Raw genomic sequence first — 21,408 nt, forward strand, 5'->3', positions numbered from 1 at the left:
GTACGGAGGGAGCGCACTGCGCTTGTATCGACTGGCCGAAATTACGGGACCCGGTACCAGCGGACAGAGTCAGCGGAGGACGGCGGCATGGGAGCGATCCAGGCTGATGGGGCTGGAGGAAGCCCCAGGTATGTATAAATTTAGTATCATCGTCGTCTCTGGGTCTCTTTAAGAGATAATAATAATCCTAACATTTGTATAGCGCTTTTCTCCTGCTGGACTCAAAGCACTTGAGAGTTGCACTTGAGAGGTACGCTCAGTAGCCCACCCTGCAGCATTAGGGAGTCTTGCCCAAGGACAAGAGAGATTTCTCCCACCCGGCATGGGTATGTGTAAAAATACACCCCAAAACACATTATACTACTTCTCCTGAGTAGGGCGATACCACATGTGTGACACTTTTTTGCAGCCTAGGTGCGCTAAGGGGCCCAACGTCCTATTCACAGGTCATTTTGAGGCATTTGTTTTCTAGACTACTCCTCACGGTTTAGGGCCCCTAAAATGCCAGGGCAGTATAGGAACCCCACAAGTGACCCCATTTTAGAAAGAAGACACCCCAAGGTATTCCTTTAGGTGTATGGCGAGTTCATAGAAGATTTTATTTTTTGTCACAAGTTAGTGAAAAATGACACTTTGTGAAAAAAAAAACATTAAAAATCAATTTCCGCTAACTTCTGTGCATGCGGCGGTCCTTGCGGGATCCACTTGCCGGCCGCCTCTGTGCAGTGGGCGGTCGGCAAGTGGTTAAAACACGTTTACAAACACATCTTATAACTGCAGCATTAGCCTGCGTAATTTTTAAGTTAAGGTTTATGAGTACAATTCAGAGGCAATTATCTGCTTTTCTCTTTTACATAAGCCCAACCTAGAGTTTCTATAACATGATCTTACCTCCTCAGTGATGGAGTCCAAGGAAGAAGTGGCTTCATCATACAAAATAATAGGTGGGTTCTTTAACATTGCCCTTGCAATTGCCACTCGCTGTTTTTCTCCACCTTAACAGGAAAAATCACAAGTAAATATTGTGGACAAAGAATTTCCTTCACTGATAATTTAACTTAGTTCCTATGCTAAATGTACGAAGTACCGGTATATGTTAAAGGGACTCCGAGCAGTACAGAAACTATGGAAAGATGCATATCATTTTAAAGCTCTCTTTCTCCTCTTTCCAATGATATATAAACCGCCACCCTACGCCTTTTAGTTTTCGCTATTTTCACGATTGAAATTGCAGCGGCTGCGATTTCAATCGCGAAAATAAAGAAAACTAAAAGGCGTAGAACGACGATTTAGGTGTCGCCAGAAAGAGGAGAAAGAGAGCTTTAAAATGATATCCATCTTTCCATAGTTACATTGTATTACACAGGCCGACTTTTTCTGCTGAATGGAGCTGCTGACACTGGGGAAAGTGTCGTCCTGTGTAATACAAGTAACTATGGAAAGATGGATATCATTTTAAAGCTCTCTTTCTCCTCTTTCTGGCGACACCTAAATCGTCAATCTACGCCTTTTAGTTTTCTTTATTTTCGCGATTGAAATCGCAGCCGCGGCAATTTCAATCGCGAAAATAGCGAAAACTAAAAGACGTAGGGTGGCAATTTATATATCATTGGAAAGAGGAGAAAGAGAGCTTTAAAATGATATGCATCTTTCCATAGTTTCTGCACTGCTCGGAGTCCCTTTAAAAGATGTCCAACAATTTATGTGTAAACAATGGCCATAAACCTAATTATCTACTCACTATAACACATGACTTTCACCAGGTTTCATTTGGACGTATGCGATTTCAGTTTGTTATCTCCTTGGGTAAAAAAAGTGCATATCCAAAAAGCAAAAGAATGAGCAATGTTCCTTGAAAAATTAAAATAAGTTTGAAACAGTCTGAATGCATGCTGTTTTGATGTGGCTCTGTAAAATGTATAAGCTGTAGGTTTGCTATACACCAGCGGGGTTCTGGATATGAGCCTTGCGTCAGGAGCATAAAGAGATGATTTGCATATTCAGGAGTGATGCATCATGGGAAATCAATTGCTCACTTAAGCTGAATTAGTGCATTTGCCTTCTGTTTTATCTGAAAAATGGCCATATATAAGGTGTGCATATGGATTGGTTGGAGAGGATGGTAGGTAGAGGATTGATTGGTAGAGATTGGTTGGTAGAGGATGATACATGTTAATGTCTAGCCTGATTTTAACCTTTTCCGGATACCTCTGGCCGCTTTAAGACTAGAGGGGTCTTTGCCCTTTTCATTGTTGTGATTGGCTCACAGCAAACATGGGGTCAGGAGGTTCCTGTCCGATATACAGGCACTACTATCAGCTTAATAGCAGAGCGCAGAGTAGGGACACCAAGAGCCAAATATAGTGTAGTATGTACTGGTAGTTGAAATAAAGTATGATATATTTCAATAATTTTTATTGAGAAATTTTCTTAATTTTACAACAAGGCCTAAAAGGCCACATTACAGTAATATCAGTATAATTGTACATTGTTTATGCAAAGAATAAGATGAACATATAAGTGTATAATGTAGTCATTATATACCAGATATTATGAAAGTAAACTGTTAGTAGATAGTACAATATTTGAGCAACATATTTGGTACTGATTACGGTGACGTGTATTAGATGTTAACTATCCGCTGGCGCAGTACTCCTGGGTAACTGGGGGACTTAACCCTCCTACAAAGTTCCCAGGACACGCATCCTACTATCTTAAGAGGTCACAATCAGTATTACAGAGCGTATTGATATTAAAACTATCTCGATAAAGAAAATCCTTTATTAACCGTATAATTTATATGGTCTATTGGATATCTTAAACTAGGCTAAACAAAACTAAACTAAACTAGACTAAACTAAACTAACACATACCACACTTGTGTATCAAGTTGTATCTTTCCAGTGCTAAGAATCGGAGGTGATTATTACAGTGCCTGTCATATGGTATATAAACAATATAGGAACCAAGGTAAATATCTCTTACTGTGAGAAGTTATATGCAATCAAATAGTTTAGTTTCTGGTAGTAGTAAGGACCATAGACTTGCTCTAACCAAGAATGATCTTACATTTCCTGATTTGATAGCCCATGTTTTTTCTGCTTGTAGGTTAAATTCGACAGATTTTAAAACTTTATCAATGGATGGGATAAATTTGGAGAAATAAAGTATGATAGAGTAATAAGCTATACTCACAAAGCAGGGTTACCTCAAAGTCAACCACTGTATAGGCAGGTGGGGAGATTAGACCTGACCCCACCCAGGATTAAGAAGTCGCACTCCGAAGATGAGGGAAAAAAGGGGGTAACATCCCTCTAATAGGGGTGGACTTAATATAGCGTAGTATGGATACAGAGGCGTCAAAAGTATCCCCATTACTCCCGCTATTTAATACCTTATTACCTATTTCACCGCTAATGTTTGATATTTATTTATATTTATATAGTATAGTTATTTATAAGTTTATATATTTTATAATTAACGATTGTATGGCTATACATGGGTTATGAGCCAATTGTCTCTGTTTACAGCTATTGCTCCGTTGTTATTGCCTGATGAAGCGGGATCTAACCTGCATTGTCCCCCAGAGTATGTAAATAAACTTGTTGTATTTGACAAACACATTGGCAATTTTTGTGTCTGCTTGGAGTGCGCTTTATTTGATTAAAACTAATTTCCAAGGACAAAACAGTTTACTCTGAAATGTAACTGCTATCTGTATTACAAAGAGAATAATACAATCCTCAGGATTAATGCAGTTTTACATAACGAAGAGAGTGTAATGCTGTTTATTTTTTGGCAGAGCTGTTGAAGCAAACCTGAACTAAAGCTAGGCATAGAATAATCAGTTTAAAGCACACCTGAAGTGAGAGGAATATTGAGGCTAACAAATTGCCTCCCTGTCCTGTTGACCCTGTGCCCTTAATACTTTTAGCCATAGAACCTGAACAGGCATGCAGATCAGGTGCTCTGACTGGATAAGCTGCGTGCTTGTTTCAGGTGTGTGATTTCGACATTACTGCAGCAAAAAAAGATTAACAGGACTGCCAGGCAACTGGTATTGTTTAAAAGCAAATGAACATGGCAGTCACCATATGCCTCTCACTTCAGGTGTATTTTAAAGTATATCAACCTTCGAAGTCAATCAACCTGTTCTATAAAAATCTCTACAGCTGGTTGTAAATCTTCCAATTGCAGCAGCACACATGGCAATGGATTTACAGTTGATTTTGTAGTGAAGGAAGTTCCAAAGAGATGAAGAAAAATGGAAACACATGCAAATACATTGAGTTGAATGGAAATCAATCAAATATTCTCAAAATCCATCAGATAGTTGTACAAACTATAGAAAATTTCCAACATTACCCATCAAGGTTCTTTGGCTTACACTCTTGATATTGATCACTTTTGGGCAACAGAATTCAAAGTTGCAGAATTGATTTGTGGGTCATCTGATGAAGCTAATGGACTGCTTGACCAAACGATATTTCCAATGCTGTTGCTCATGTGCTTTTGAAAATGATACTTGGGTTACTGTTTGGTTGATCCTCTGCCTTCTTTACTTTTCAAATCAGTGACCCTGAAGATATGCAAACCAGGTGCTCCAACTCGATGCTTATTTCAGGTGTGTGACTTAAGAAACTACTGAAGCCAAGAGATCATCATTATAGCAAGAAAACTAGCATATTTTAAATGGGAATAATGATGGCAACATTTGTATTAAGTCCACTACTCTGGTCTTGCATGCTTGTAAAGCTGAGCAGAGTGTGACAAGGTCACTATATCAGACCTGCTGGAAGGGAACTCTTGTATATTTACAATGCATCATGGGAGGTTTGCTTTTACACATTTTGTGAGGAGAGCAAAGAAAGCGCTTTGTAACATTCTAAACGTTTTCACAATAATGGTTCAGCTGCATATTTTTAACCTGCAATTCTGAATCTTAATATATATATTTTTTTAATTTCTAGTATGTTTTGCTTAATTGGTGCTGAAAAGGAATAATATATTATTTGATGAAAAATACTTCCATTTATTTGTTATTTATGAAATCAAAATTGTTTAATATTTTACATTTAGCAGGGAGTTTGGAGATTAAACAGTATTTATGTGAGCTTATAATGACTTCAGAATATTTATGCAGTGATCATAAGGCTAAAAGGCTAGGCGGACGGTTTGGCTAAACAAGCTTTAACTCAAATGAAAAGATAAAAACAGAACAGCTGCTCTCTTTGCACTGTTTTTTAAAACATTTTCAAAGGGGCACAAGCAACAAATTGTAGGAACTTTTTCGGTAAAACTAAATCTCGCAAATGCTTTCATGAAACATGAATAAATAGCTAATCCCACATCTAGGCCTCCACTGAGTGAAGCAGACAGTAAAGCAATGGTTTTTCTAGCGTTTGATAAGAAATGGCATTCAAGTCACCAAGCCGGCACCATGCCCAGTGACAGCTACCTCCCAGAGGGTCAAACTGTTTTTGCTGTGCAGCTCAGAAACCCTCAGAGACACAAGACACAGAATTCAATTACACTTGAAAGTCATTTAACACAGTAGTGTTTATTGAAGGGAGCTGTTATCTAAACTATTCAAAACATACTACATAAGAATAAAGTGTGTGTGTATGAGGGGTGTGTGTGTGTGTGTGTGTGTGTCCACTGAAGGCAGAATAGACATTTTAAAATGTCATACTTATTGCACTAATTAGTGCAAATAGGACTTTTAATATGCCAAAATTTGTGGGAGTATATGTACACTGCAGGAGTAATACAGTATGTGCACGTGCCCATTTTAACCCCTCAATGGAGGGATTTTAGTGGTTAAAATGAATAACAGTTTTAAGTTTAATGGTTAAATAGTTTAAAAGTGGCATGTTGTCAAAATCCAAGTTCAGAGGCCTAGTTTTGAATGTATTTATTAGCACCATACTTTATATTACTATATAACAAAATACATTAATTAGTTCCACACTATTAAAGCCATAGTATTGTATTTTTGTAATTTAATTGCATCATACATTAAATTCACCTGCCTGATCACCCGATGGTGATTTTTAATTTATTTTTATAATTGTGTGCTTTTATTATTATTTATTGTATTTATAAAGCGCCAACATATTACACAGCGCTGGACATTAATTTAGGTATGCTATGCAATACTTCAATAAAGTTGACCAATTTATTTATACCAGTTTGGTGTTTTTCATGGGTACTTTGTCTTTTTGCGATGTGGACTTTTTTTTTTTTGTGTGTGTGTAGAAGTTAGAATCTCCAACTAGCTTTTATTACTGCCCCTCATTTCCTGTCCTTTAATGTTACCAATTTTCAAACTGAAGTAACAAATCTCCATGGAGGTCTCAGAGTCTTGCAGTGACTGTAAAGCTCAGAAATGAGAACACTGACAACAATAAGCACCCTTAAAATGTTAAACACCTTTCCAAACTATTAAAAACTAAAGTAACAAAAGGAAAAAAAACAGTGTAAGGGCAAAAAGCGGCTGGGCACATCCAGTAAAAACAGGCCTTTATTTTGATTCCATTAAAAAACAATGCAAAAAGACCAGAGCAATGGTCAGCCAGGAGAGAGGGTGACAAGCATGAAAGACGTCTCTTTCATGCTTGTCACCCTCTCTCCTGGCTGACCATTGCTCTGGTCTTTTTGCATTGTTTTTTAATGGAATCAAAATAAAGGCCTGTTTTTACTGGATGTGCCCAGCCGCTTTTTGCCCTTACACTGTTTTCACCTGCTGGATCTTGTTTTGGCCTGGAGCACTCCGGAGTGTCTTTGGGCCCTGTGTCTTGTGCACCTCCCCCTCTATCTACTGACCACAAAAGGAAAAAAAACTTGGGATTTTGGCCTTAAAAGCAGAAATGTATTGGTTTAGAATGTTAAATAATAAACATTTTACCAGCATTGCCACGTTGCAGTCTCCACCACAGACCCTATTTCAACGCTCCCCACTGCTCCATCCATTTAAAATTTTAACTTTTATTTTTGTGATTTACTCAAGATGGCCGCAACCCGGAAGTACTTCTGGGCCATTGTGGTGTTCGGGTAATTTCCTAATACAGCCATGCATGAGAGGACATCAGCCTTGGGCATGCATGTATGCCCTCTCGTGCACAGTGCAGTCACACCGCTAGTGGCAGTGAGCAGACCCAGTGGGCGTAAGTAGGCGGAGCGGGGGCAGATCGGCCTCAGTTATTTGACTTTTAGGATGAAAAACTACGGAGTTTATATGGGACACGGCGGCAGGAACAAGATGATCTAGGCAATTAGCGGCATGTCTCAATTAAAGGTACATACTGATGTATCTATTTCTTTTTATTTAAAAATCTGACTAAAGATCTCCATTAATAACCTGTTGCAGTAGTTGATTGTTGCAGGTCTCATTGCTGCAGGTTTCCATTTGTTATTCTATTCCTCCTCCATTCTGCCTCCAGTTAAAAAACAGCAATCTGCAAGTATATGAGTAACGGGGTCACTCTTAAATAAAAGCTCTGTTTGATGTTGGGGGGTGGTCGAGGAGGTTGAAGAGCACACCAACTATAAGGGCCTGATTCACAAAGCGGTGCAAACACTTTGCACGCCTGTGAAAAGCCCTTTATCACGCCTAAACTTAGTTTAGGCGTGATCTGAAGGAATTCGCGCGAACTCCCGCGCGCAAAGTTTTGCGCGCGTAGCGAAGTGCCCATTAAGCCCTATGGGACTTTGCACGCGCAAAACTTTGCGCGGGAGCTTTGCGCGAGTTAGAGCACAAAGCGGTGATAACTTTGCTAGTGCAAAGGTTATCACGCCTAAAGTCTTTTAGGCGTGATAACTGAGTTATCACCGCTTTTTGAATCAGGCCCTAAGTCTTCAATGAGGATCAATGAATCTATCAATTTCACTACTTGGCAGTCTACAACATTTTTGACAAAATTGTATGGTAATACAATACCTACAGGTACCTAAGCTTGAACTTAAGGCAGTGATATTGTCTTTTATGTACAATGTTACCTGATAGCTTGAGGCCACGCTCTCCTACTTGTGTATTGTAACCATTAGGCATTCGCAGAATAGCATCATGCAGTCCTGCCAGCTTAGCCACTTCATATACTTCTTCTTGCAAGGCAGTGATATTGCCATACTTTAAGTTATAATACAGTGTGTTATGGAATAGGACAGCATCCTGCAGAAGATCAAACATGCTGATTCAACAAGTGATTTCATTTCGTATCGATCTTCAATTATTTAACAAAGAAAAAAAAAATGTCACACTCACCAACACTTTAAAGAATATAAAACCAACCAAAGTGCTTTATAGAGAAAACAAAAAAATAGCCACCATTCACCAAATTTATCTCTCTTATGGATTCTGAGCTGTTTTTTTAGTTATCACCTTGGTGATAAATCATTTAGCAATTTACCACATCTTTAAACTGAAGCGAAAAAAAAATTATGATATAATGATTTGTATGTGTAGTACAGCTAAGAAAAAAAACATTAGCAGCAGAGGCACAAGTTTAATATTGTTTCCAGTAAAGGAAGAGTTAAGAAACTCCAGTTATCTATGCAAATTAGCCATTAAACCCCCATGACTTTCAAAGTTGCAGAGAACTCTGCCAGACACTTGAGATAAGAAGACAATGGCATTCACCGGAGAGGATTTACTAAGAGAAAAAAGGTAGGTAGTTTATCTCATGAGGTATTTTAACACTCTGGAATCAATTCACCAGTGTGAGAGGACAGAGAGAAAAGTGTTGGATAGCAGGGGATAATGGAGAGATTTGCATGAGGAAAGTGTGAGAAAGCAGAGAGTTAGGTAATCAGTATTAATGATTTACATGAGATACTTTTCCTCTCTGTAAGCTTGAAAGAGAAGCATTGTGGGTAGGAGGCGGAGTTTTACCACTACCTGACCAGAGCATTCCCGCCTTTTACTGCCGGATCATATCATAAATCATATCACGAGTGAGTCTGAACTTCTTCACCACCTCTGTCAGTAAAATTATCAAGAACTGTTCTCTCACGAAAAATACGAGGGGCGATTAAACAGACCCTCCTCATGCGCCTTCGTCTCCTCATAATAGAAGCAAGCTCTAAGGCCTAGTGCACACCAGAGCGGTTCGGCTGCGTTTTGCGATCCGCTTGCGGCTGCGGATACGCTTGGGTAATGTATTTCAATGGGCTGGTGCACACCAGAGCGGGAGGCGTTTTGCAGAAACACATACTCCCGGGCTGCTCCAGATTTTGGATTGCGGAGGCGTTTCTGCCTCAATGTTAAGTATAGGAAAAACGCAAACCGCTCTGAAAAACGGCACTTCAGAGCAGTTTGCCAGGCGGTTTTTGTTACAGTAGCTGTTCAGTAACAGCTTTACTGTAACAATACATGAAATCTACTACACCAAAACCTCTTCACAAAACCGCAAAATGCTAGCTGAAACGCTACAGAAAAATAAGCGTTTCAAAATCTGCTAGCATTTTGCGGATCTGCTAGCGGTTTTTGGTGTGCACCAGGCCTAACAGAGTAAGCTCAAAAGGCTCCATCTTCCACAGCAGCTGCTGCTGTGTGAAAACCACAATATCTCCAGGTTCGTTCAGGGGATAAAGAGATGAAAAAATAACGAATGGCCACACCCCCTTTCTTCCCTGGTGAATTGTGATTTGGAGAAAAACTAACTACTATCACTTATTTATCTCATACTTATCTCACATTTATCTCTTGCATTTCTCTCTGTCGATATTTTCCCCTATACTTTTGGAGAATTGCTATTTGGAGATATCACGGGAGGTAAATTACCTCCCAAGAGATAAATAGGTTGGTAACCTCTGGTGAATTGACGCCAATGTATCTTTTTTTCCTCTGCAGGGAAGATTTTACAGAGCAGGCTAGTGAACTTTTGAACCCATTTAGAATGCTGAGTAGTGTCTAAACTGCAAATATTAGAGAATGATGCAATGTTATAAAAAAACACACTATATAACTGAAAATATAAATATTAGAATATTTTCTTTGCTAATAAAATTCTAGTAATTATCCGTATTACACAACCAATTCATTATATCATATTTTTTTTTCGCTTCAGTGTCTCTTTAAAGAAAACATGAAGTGAGAAGTATATATAGCCCCATACGGCAATGGGATCATCACTGAGAGCAGTTTTATTCTAGACTTCAGATTGTGGTTAGGAATTTGACGTAGGCCCACGGATGCTTTTTGTACGGTGTGCCTCTGAGGAAGCGGCTTTCGGCCGTGAAACACGTGTCAAACATTTTTCGATGTGAAGTGAAGGTCTGATGTTGTATCTACACATATTATCCGTAATTTGAAGAAATAACGTATGAAGAATAAATAAGAGAACTTTGGTTCAAGAAAAACCCTGTTTTTGAGTGTGCTTTGGAATATTGTTTATCTAGGGGTTGAACCGCACCACTTTTTATTCTGTCAGGTCTAGAATACGGAGGCTGCCATCTTCATTCCTTTATAAATAATGCCAGTTGCCTAGCTGTCATACTGAGCTTTTGGCATTCGTTTTTATTGAGTTAAACATCTGCAACAAGCATGCAGTGAAAGTATCTGATCTACATTACATGCTCATTCTGGACCAGTCACTTAAAGCATTAGTGGCAGAGCATCAGCACAGAAATCAGGCAACTGACTGTTTATTAGAGAAGAAGGATGACAACCTCTAAATTCCTCTAACTTCAGGTTCCTTTTGAAGTGTACCCGAGTTGAAGCTCGAAGAGGGAAGCCTCTGGATCCTAATGAGGCTTCCAGTGACATCCTCCGGGTCCCCCATTGCTGTTTGCAAACCCTCCAAAGATTAGGACAAGGACGTACTGCACCTGCATGTGTCTGGCCAAGGCTGTGCAGTAACCCACAGCCTCGTGCAAGAAGAGAAGTGCGGCTCCGATCACCTGGAGGGTCCCAGGCAGCGGCGGATGATCAGAGGAACCCTTGAGAATGTAAGCATGTATTCTTTAAGTTAAGGATTGATTCCATCTGGAGTTTTACTGCTTGTATAGTGGAAATACTTGAACATTTACTTTAATTTTGCTACTTTAGGTTTAATACGTAGTCATCATGGTAGAGATATTTACCAGAAAGAATGACATAAAAGTTCTGTTTTAAAACATACTAACTGAAGTCACATTACCAATAAGTCCGCAAGACTTAGAATGACGGAAACCTTGCTTGCCAACTGCATGAAAGGGTGTACTACATAGTTCTATTTAACCATTTACCGCCATCCTAACGTATTAAAACGTCATGCTTACCGCTATTAACAGCAACATGACGTTTTAATACGTCGCGCATTCCCGCCGCTGCTACCGCCGTGTGTCCGCCGCTACCGCCGCCATTACCGTCGGGATCCCGTGCTGGGCGATTGGGGAAGAGGACTGAACAGTCCTCTACCCAATCGCAGTGCCTGGAGTGAATGGACGTGACCGCGAACAGCGGCTACGTCCATTCACATAAACAGGAAATGTAACAGTTTAATAAAGTGTGTAAAAAAAAAAAAAAAAAGTGAACACGTCCTATGAGTGTTCACCAGCGCCATCTTGTGGCCAAAAAGTATATTACACCTACAAAACACATACATTTTCAAGTATATACACATCATTAATAAAATTACACTTCCAACCCTCCCCCCCAAAAAAAACACTTGTAAAAAAAAAAAATCAGCTTAAAAAAATAAATAAATAGTTGCCTTAGGGACTCAGCTTTTTTTATTCTATATTTTATGGGGGAAAATTAATTTTAATTTATTACATAGGGGCTTGTAATTATGGCCAGAACAAACAGAAAAATAACCACTTATATTTCAAAATAATATACTGTCGCCATACATTGTGGTAGGGACATAATCTAAACGGTTTAATTATCGGGACCACTGGGCAAATAAAACGTGTTTGTTTTATCCACAGGAGAATGTTTAATTTTAAAACTATAAAGGCTGAACACTGAGAAATAATGATTTTTTTTCTTTTTTTTTCTGTTTTTCTCATTAAAATGCATTTAGAATAAAAAAATTCTTAGCAAAATGTACTATCCACAGAAAGCCTAATTGGTGGCGAAAAAAACGAGGTATAGATCATTTTCTTGTGATAAGTAGTAATAAAGTTATTAGGGAATAAAAGGGAGGAGCGCTGACAACTGAAAATTGCTCTGGTCCGTTAGGATAAAAACCCTTGGGGGTGAACTGGTTAAGTTCTCATAAAGCTAGAAAACTTTTTTTTTTTTTTGTTATCTTAAAAGGTACCCAAAGTGACATGTGGCATGAGGAGATAAACACGTGAACATATACTACTATGAACATTCCTGCTTTCCCCCTCATTTTGTATTGTAGGTTAATAATCTTTTCAGTTAAACTGAGTGGCAGCTGTCCTTATAAATAATCAGGCGTCATAAAACCTCTGTGTGTGGCTGTACAAATATTCCTGACAACAAGCTAGTGATTAAAAGTTTAATAGGTCATAATTTCTTTGTGTGATAGCTGAAGAAACAGCAGTTATCTGAAGTGTCTGACTTTAGTCCCTGTATTTCAACCCTTAAACTCAAAATAATAATGTGGGATTGTGGCAAAGTTATATTTAGTATTATGTCTGCAGATACAGTTATTTCATAAGTTTATTTTCTGTTCAGATTTACTTAGTGAGTTACCTCTCAACAAAGATACGTTGCGACTTTAACGTCTCATTACAACGCAACGCCCCACTATGAATACAGCCTGAATCGTGTTAGTGTTGTGTTTGTCATTGTAAACATGAAATCAAGATGTTGCAGAAGATATGCTGTGTTTAGAAATAAATGCAGGGCTAACACTGTTCAAATGTCAAATGCTGTATTGAAAAGAATGTTCGGTTTGCTCCATATGTTCATACCTGAGGAACAACGCCAATAGCTTTTCTCAAACTCTCCAAGCTGACGTCCTGAATGTTTTGACCAGCAACGTAGATGCTTCCCTTCTGGGGCTCATAAAAGCGAAACAGCAATCGGATCAGGGTACTCTTGCTTTAAAAGAATAAAACAGGCTTATTGTAAAAAATGTAAGCCTTGAGAAATAAGATAATGACAGCGTTTGAATACACAGACTACTGAAGCAGTAGTTAAATATGTCAGAAGTTACTCACCCTGAGCCGCTGCCACCAACAATTGCTATTTTTTTTCCAGCAGGAATTTCAAAAGATACACCATTTAGGACTTTCTGTCCCTCAACATACTCAAAGTACACATCATCAAAAGTAATATTTGCAGTCTGAGGACTGATAACCAGAGGGGGAGCCAAGACTTTATTCTAAGAAGAAAAGGCAGAAAAAAATCCTGAGTTAGAAAATATACAATTTACATCCACAAATTTCATATTTTCATATTTTGCTTCAGTTTCAATCTGATTGAAAAAAAAAATCCCCCAAAATTGGGTAACGTTTTTCAAAATTACCCTTTAGGAGTCAAAGTAAAACGTTATTTGGCTGCAAGGCCGAATTTTTACTGCGTTGGGGGAAGTGTGTCTTTCCTAGCCTGGCAAGCCTGGTATGCAGAGTGGGCGGCAGGGAGCATTCTTTTTCACACAGGGCCATGTAGGTTTTGAGGTTTTTTTGCTCACTAAATAATAAAAACCATCATTTAAAACTGCATTTTGTGTTCAATTATGTTATCTTTGACTAATAGTTAACGGTTTTTGATGAGTAGAAACATTTAAGTGTGACAAACATGCAAAAGAATAAGAAATCAGGAAGGGGGCAAATAGTTTTTCACATCACTGTAGTTAAATGGCTGGATCATTTACTTCTTCCTCCACCACATGTAACCCCAACATGTCTTCTCAGGTCCCGATCACATGATATGACGTGATCAGGATCTAGGAGACCAGGTCATTGTTACAGCTCCACCAGGTGGTCTTCCACCACTGGGTGGTGCTGTACCACTAAACACTGTCTCTTGGATCCTGATCACGTCATATCATGTGATTGGATGTGATTGGGACCCAGAAGAACCGTTAGATGTTCAGAGCAACCAATGGAGAAAGAGAAGAAGCAGACAAACTGCTGAACAGGAAACTATAACTGCTTCCTGCTTATTTGGCTGCACTGGGCAGCCAAAAGAGATATGCGACAGAGTAGAAAGTACCAGTAGCTTTCAAATGTAGTGTAGTGACACATAATAGAACTCAGCAAATTATTTACGATACCAACTTTTATAATTCTCCTGGTTTCAGCATCACAAACACTTCCTATACCTATAGATTGCTGTATACTGGTATGTAACCCTGCCCTCCCAGTGATGCTTAGCCTAGGCTATTTGGATATCTGGAATTCTTCTACCAGAGCATTCTGGGAGTCCAGGTATTATTTGTACTGGCTTTGGAATAGGGTTGCCGCGATATACTGGTATTACGGTATATCACGGTTTCAATGTGCATGGTAATCATACCATGCACATTTGCAAAATACCGTTTTTTCCCGCTGCCTTTCGCCGCTTCCGCATCGCCGCTACTGCCGCTGTTCACATTTCCCTGTCTACCTCCATAAAAAGCAAGCTCCCGAAGCTATTTCCTGGTTGCGGGAGGCTTGCTGATGCACTGCGCAGGTGCCGGATGGGATGCGCGTCCTATGATGACGCACCTGGAACGCAGAGACTGCTTCCCCATCGGCTGGAGCGCACACGCAGCAGAAGAGCGAGAGCAGTGATTGGCTCAGTAACGGGGCTCCTGTCCCGCCCATCACGGCCAATCAAGAGACAGCCTTTGAATTAAAATCTGCATCTTCAGTATTGCGCGCTGAAGCGCTGAATGTTCTCTGATATCCCTATGCCATTCTTCATTATCCTGCTGCCACTCAATGCCCGGTCCAAGCTCTACAAACAGGACTGGTAAGCTGGGCAAATTTTAGGCAGTATTACATCGCCGGCACTCTTTCTTTCCACTTGTGCCACCTATGACTGCCTACACCTATCCCTGGCTACCTATGCTACGGCCACCTATGACTGCCTACACCTATCCCTGGCTACCTATGCTATGGCCACCTATGACTGCCTACACCTATCCCTGGCTACCTATGCTACGGCCACCTATGACTGCCTACACCTATCCCTGGCTACCTATGCTACGGCCACCTACTACTGCCTGCACCCTATCTCTGGCTACCTATGCTGCGGCCACCTACTACCAGCTACACATATTCCTGGCTACCTATGCTACGGCCTCCTACTACTGCCTACACACTATCCCTGGCTACCTATGCTACAGCCACCTACTACTGCCTACACCCTATTCCTGGCTACCTATGCTACGGCCACCTACTACTGCCTGCACCCTATCCTTGGCTACCTATGCTGCGGCCACCTACTACTAGCTACATGTATTCCTGGCTACCTATGCTGCGGCCTCGAGTCCTACTACTGCCTACACCCTATCCCTGGCTACCTATGCTTGGGCCACCTACTACTGGCTACACCTATCCCTGGCTACCTATGCTACCGCCACCTATCCTGCCTACACCTATCCCTGGCTACCTATGCTACGGCCACCTACTACTGCCTACACCCTATCCCTGGCTACCTATGCTGCCAGCACCTACTACCAGCTACACTTATTCCTGGCTACCTATGCTACGGCCACCTACTACTGGCTACACCCTATCCCTGGCTACCTATGCTACGGCCACCTACTACTGGCTACACCCTATCCCTGGCTACCTATGCTACGGCCACCTACTACTGCCTACACCCTATCCCTGGCTACCTATGCTATGGCCACCTACTACTGGCTACACTTATTCCTGGCTACCTATGCTACGGCCACCTACTACTGGCTACACCTATGTCTTACGCCACCAGGACTTTTGCAGGAGCAGGGTGAGCCATTTTACAGTTCCAGAGGGAGTGGGGAACCCCACACTGGGGTGGACCGGCACATTATTTAATGTAAGGGGGGGGGGGGGGTCCCGGGTCCAAATAATTGTATAATACCGTATACCGTAATACCGTCATACCGTGGTATTTTTTTTTACGGTTATCATACCGTGGAATTTCATACTGTTGCAACCCTACTTTGGAACTCTCCGTAAACAAACATCTCACAGAGATCAACTGAAAGGATTAGAGATGTCCCCACCTGTGATACATTTCAGAATGTATCAGAATGGGTGATCAAAAGATTTTACAATGGGAAAAGACTGACTAAACAATTTATACATGAATGATGTAAAATAATTATTTTTAATATAATGTGAATGGATACTAGACTAAAATGCTGTCAGAGCAAGAGAGCACATCGCTCTCATTTGTTGTTTTTCTTATCAGATGTATATATAATGCTTTAGCTTTCTCCTGATGCACTAGCAACCTTTACACTATGCACCTTTTTCCCTGACGACGACTCCAATTAGGGAGTCGAAACGTGTTGGATTGGTGGGGGGTATTATCTTATATGTAGCAAGTTAATAGCAAATTAGTCAGAGTATAGGGTTGGAGCACTGCTATAGGAAATCCTTTTATAGGGATAGGTGCTCCTACAAACACTGTTAACCCTACTCTGTTATGTGTATAAATTGAAAATAAAACAAAAAAATTATTATGATAAGTGATTTTATATAAAACTAATAAAAGTTATTTTTTAATGTACTTCTAAAAGGATCAATCATGTGTATTGGATAGTAGACTAGCCAGAGACTGAGCTACACTCTCATATTACCATGTTAGAAAAGTTTGTTATTCTGACCGATTGAATCTGGAGAAAAACATGACTGCGTGGCTACTCTGATCTGATTCTTATATCTAGAGTTCCTTGACTGAGGGCATGTCTGTAGTTATTAGCCCTTTCATATATTATAACTACAGTAGATAACATACAGACAAACTAAACAAGTTGTATGTTGCATGGCTATGTTATCCAAGCACACTGAGAAAAACAGAACCATAATTGTAACATGTACTCAACATGGGGAGTGTTTCTTTAAACAATAAGCTCTTATTAAAGATCTGCAAGTGCAATACATAAAAATTAAGTTACAAGCTCTGATTTAGATTAACAAATAACAGTATAATGAAATACAGTACTAACAGTTGAGAGCTAGCTTAGATGACTTGCAGCTGAAAAAAACAACTTGCTTGAAATGTTATGGGTAAGAAGAAAGGGGAGGGTAGGGGAAAGTGAAAAGGGAGGGAAGGAAGTACAAGGAAGGAAGGACAAGGGAAAAACAAAATACAAGCAAACCAATTAATGGCCACTTATCTCTGGGGAGCAGGGTAATGGTGTTAGGTATAGCAGGGAATGTAGCTTAAATACTTTTTTCCAAAAAGGCTGGATGGTGCTGCAAGTCCACCAAATGATGAAATAGTTGCCTGGCATTGCATTGCAGCGCCAACACAGATCTGAGGTGTGTGGGTCAAATTTGTGTATAGTAACCAGATCTCTATATTAGCGGAATACGTATTCCAACAAAGACCGGCACCACACAGTATCTGTAGCTCTTCAAGGTTTAATAGCAGCAGACATGATAACAACTGTTGTTATCATGTCTGCTGCTATTAAACCTTGAAGAGCTACAGATACTGTGTGGTGCCGGTCTTTGTTGGAATACGTATCACTGTGGCCCCCAGGTACCGGGGTGAGGACCGTGGCACACCATTTTTCTATTTGAGCCCTACAGTGGTGCTCCTGGACGCTTGTGCTATATATTAGCGGAATAGAATTTTAAAATTCCTCTCCTGAGCTTGAACTGAGAGGGAAGATTTGTGGGAGAGGGCATAACATTTTTCCCAATCTTCAGGGTCCAACGTTTTCCCTATGTCTCTGTGCCATCTATCTTGCATCATATCAATGTTCTGTTCCCCCCGTTTGGCTGATCAGAATGGAGTAACTTTGGGATATCGTATGTTCTGGTCTAGATTGAAGCAACAACATGGGGAGTTTTAATTAGGATGATGCCATTTACTAGCCAACTATTTTGCTGATTTACTGACTGAAATGTTAGCAAGCACAACTTATATGCACTTAATCATTATTATTATTGATTTATATAGCGCCAGCATCTTCTGAGGCGCTGTACAATAGTATACAGGGTATATCAAAACAAAGTATACAAATAGTTAATACAAGACAAGAGGGTATAACAGCTAAAGCAGTGAACAAATGAACAACATATTTTACACAGAGGTGGGAGGTATTTACACCCATTACACAGCATTGTGAGACGAAAGGGAAGAGGGCCCTGGCCAAAAGGCCTTACAGTCTAAACATTTAAGGTATAGGACAGTAGGTAAAGGGAAGCTGTGTATGGGGTGGTAGAAATGGTCGTTAGTGGGCGGTGTCCTAGGTAGGACAGTATGCTTGCCTGAAGAGGTGAGTTTTCAGATTGCGCCTAAAAATAGTAAGTGTGGGTGAGTGGCAGATGTGTTGAGGGAGAGTGTTCCAGAGGAGGGGAGAGGATCGAGAGAAGTCTTGTAAGCGGGAGTGGGAAGACGTGATCAGGGAAGAAGACAGAAGGATATCGTTAGCAGAGCGGAAATTGCGTGTAGGATGGTATCTGGAAATAAGTTGATTGAGATAGGAAGGAGCTATGAAAACTGTATACTGATTTTTTGCTTATATGTCACCAAGATGCTTTCGTTACAGCAGGACATGATGTCCTATTGTAACGAATGTCCTATTAATGTATCTTTGTGAGATTGTTACATTAATAATATAGTGATATGTTTATATTAATCATACTTTGATAATGCATATTTATTGCACAGTATATATTGGATATATTATTGTACTGCTATCATTTACTTTATTTATCCGATTAATAACAGATCTACCAGGGTTGAGAATTATTATTTAGAATAGGATAATGTTAGTGCATGATAATGTAAGATGGCAGCATTACTACAAAGCCACTACCACAGAATGGTGAGATCAGCAACTCGTGATATTCTCATGGCTTGATTACAGTATGTGCAGTAGAGTGGTATACTGCAATGTGTATCAGACACCGCGCCAAAACATGGTAATGCCAAAAACTGATGTTCCCACTTAAGCCTGCCTTAAAGGGAACCTAAACTGAAAAGGATATGGATTTTTCCTTTGAAAATAATACCAGTTGCCTGACTCTCCTGCTGATCCTGTATCTCTAATACTTTTAGCCACAGCCCCTCAACAAGCATGCAGATTAGTTGCTCTGACTGAAGTCAGACTGGATTAGCTGCATGCTTGTTTCAGGTGTGCGATTCGGCCACTGCTGCAGCTGAAGAGATCAGCAGGGACTGCCAGGCAACTGGTGTTGCTTAAAAGGAAACATCCATACTCCTCTCAGCTTAGGTTCCCTTTAAATGGGCTATGGCAGCTGATAACGAGAACCTCAGCCGCCGACCCACAACCCATGAGAGATTCACTGGACGGATCAAAGCATGTACTAAGTATACTTAATGCTGGGCAGATGTTTGGTTGCTTGGTCGAAGGAAGTGACATTTTACTCTAAATGCTTCCTAAAGTGTGTCGCCCAAGGCTCTGAATGATTGCTGTCTGCTTGCCACTATGTAACAGTCCATACTAGGAGAAGTACACCAGCAGATTCTGAAGGCATCTCCACCCTCTTTCTCCTTCTCTGTACCTCTGCAATAGAACAAGCTGATTTTTACCAATATTAATGAATTTGAATACTTAAAGAAGATACCCTTGATTCTGGATTATGTTAGGAGATCACCTAAACAGAATGGGAATACTGTTTTGGTAGGAAGGCTGAATAGCCAACCAAAATAGAGCCTTAGATAAAAGTATTCAAATCCATATTTATATTAACATGTATATTAAAATTGGTTCGACACAGAGAATGTGAATGATTTTGATTTGAAGGAAACCCGGCACCACGTGCTGAAAATGCTTAGCTCAAATGCTGCTTTCCTTTAACAAAAAAAAAACCCCCCGGCTTTTTCAACTACAGCCTTACACACTTACAGAAAGGAAGCCACAGCAAGCTACTTTCATACTGGATTTGTAACCCATCTTTCATGTGCTTTCAGGCCACTTTCACACCAAGACGTTGCGTTTTAGGGGACGTCAAGGCATGGTGGTGTTGAAGTTGGATGTCAGATTGAGCCGCGTTATGCGGCTCTCAAAGCAGCCGCTCCAGGATAGTGATGGGAAGTCCGGATCTTTTTAAGGATTCGGATCATTCAAATCTGATCATTAAAAAGATCCGGATCTTTGAACCGAATCATTTGAATCATTTTACTAGGGAAGCAGACTGGGGTGAAATGACTAGCAGGACAGGACTTTCCCTGAATTGTACATTCTGTATGTTCTTGTTTCTTCTAGACAGACATCCACTGTGAACCGAATCGTTCATTGTGATGATCCGGATGATTCAACTCACAAAAAAGATCCGGATCAAATGAACCATTCGTTCATGATCCGGACAGAACTACGAGTCCCACCACGAGTCACCACAGTGTAGTGAATATTAATTAGCCATGTGGCTAGTCACTGAGCATGTGCAAGCAGTCTAACGCAGCTCTATAGGGGTATAACGTACAGCATGCTGCACTTTCATTTAACGTGCAGCGTTATACCCTAACACAACGTGTGCACTGTGAACAGCACATTGATTTTACAGTGCTGTGAGTTGGGCTGCATTACTGGCTGCTCTAACGTGGGACTTTAACGGCCCACTTTGAAACCAGCCTCATAGGTTTAGTCTTTGTTATCACTGCTTGTGATTACTCAATCTTAGTAACACCACTGGGCATTTCTAAACACACAGAATGGTGAGATCAGCAACTCGTGATATTCTCATGGCTTGATTACAGTATGTGCAGTAGAGTGGTATACTGCAATGTGTATCAGACACCGCGCCAAAACATGGTAATGCCAAAAACTGATGTTCCCACTTAAGCCTGCCTTAAAGGGAACCTAAACTGAGAAGGATATGGATTTTTCCTTTGAAAATAATACCAGTTGCCTGACTCTCCTGCTGATCCTGTATCTCTAATACTTTTAGCCACAGCCCCTCAACAAGTAAGCAGATTAGTTGCTCTGACTGAAGTCAGACTGGATTATCGGTTGAAAAGGGCGCCTGAGCTGCCTGTATGAAAAGGGCGCCGCCATAGACATCAATGTTATTTCTGGAAATATGGGTTACAAGGTGTAGAAAAGGGCGCCCAAGTTTTGATATGGGCTACACCAGGCGCCTTTTTTTGTAGCCGAAGTTTATATGGGCTACACCAGGAGCCTTTTTTGTAGCCGAAGTTTATATGGGCTACACCAGGCGCCTTTTTTTGTAGCCGAAGTTTATATGGGCTACACCAGGCGCCTTTTTTGTAGCCGAAGTTTATATGGGCTACACCAGGCGCCTTTTTTGTAGCCGAAGTTTATATGGGCTACACCAGGCGCCTTTTTTGTAGCCGAAGTTTATATGGGCTACACCAGGCGCCTTTTTTGTAGC

General features: G+C 40.5%; 1 protein-coding gene across 2 annotated transcripts in view; it reads right to left on the reverse strand.

Moving 5' to 3' along the window:
* The window catches only part of ABCB7 (ATP binding cassette subfamily B member 7), a 214,102-nt gene that overhangs the window by 37,950 nt on the left and 154,744 nt on the right, over positions 1-21,408 (reverse strand). For both annotated transcript variants that reach the window (XM_068247587.1, XM_068247586.1), the window contains exons 11-14: positions 13,117-13,280; positions 12,868-12,997; positions 7,999-8,170; positions 892-995 (exon numbers count right to left, since the gene is read on the reverse strand). In XM_068247587.1, coding sequence (XP_068103688.1) covers positions 892-995; positions 7,999-8,170; positions 12,868-12,997; positions 13,117-13,280 — 570 coding nt within the window. The remainder of the gene's footprint in view (positions 1-891; positions 996-7,998; positions 8,171-12,867; positions 12,998-13,116; positions 13,281-21,408) is intronic.

This window comes from Hyperolius riggenbachi, chromosome 8 (genome assembly GCF_040937935.1).
Source record: "Hyperolius riggenbachi isolate aHypRig1 chromosome 8, aHypRig1.pri, whole genome shotgun sequence".
Taxonomy (NCBI): domain Eukaryota; kingdom Metazoa; phylum Chordata; class Amphibia; order Anura; family Hyperoliidae; genus Hyperolius; species Hyperolius riggenbachi.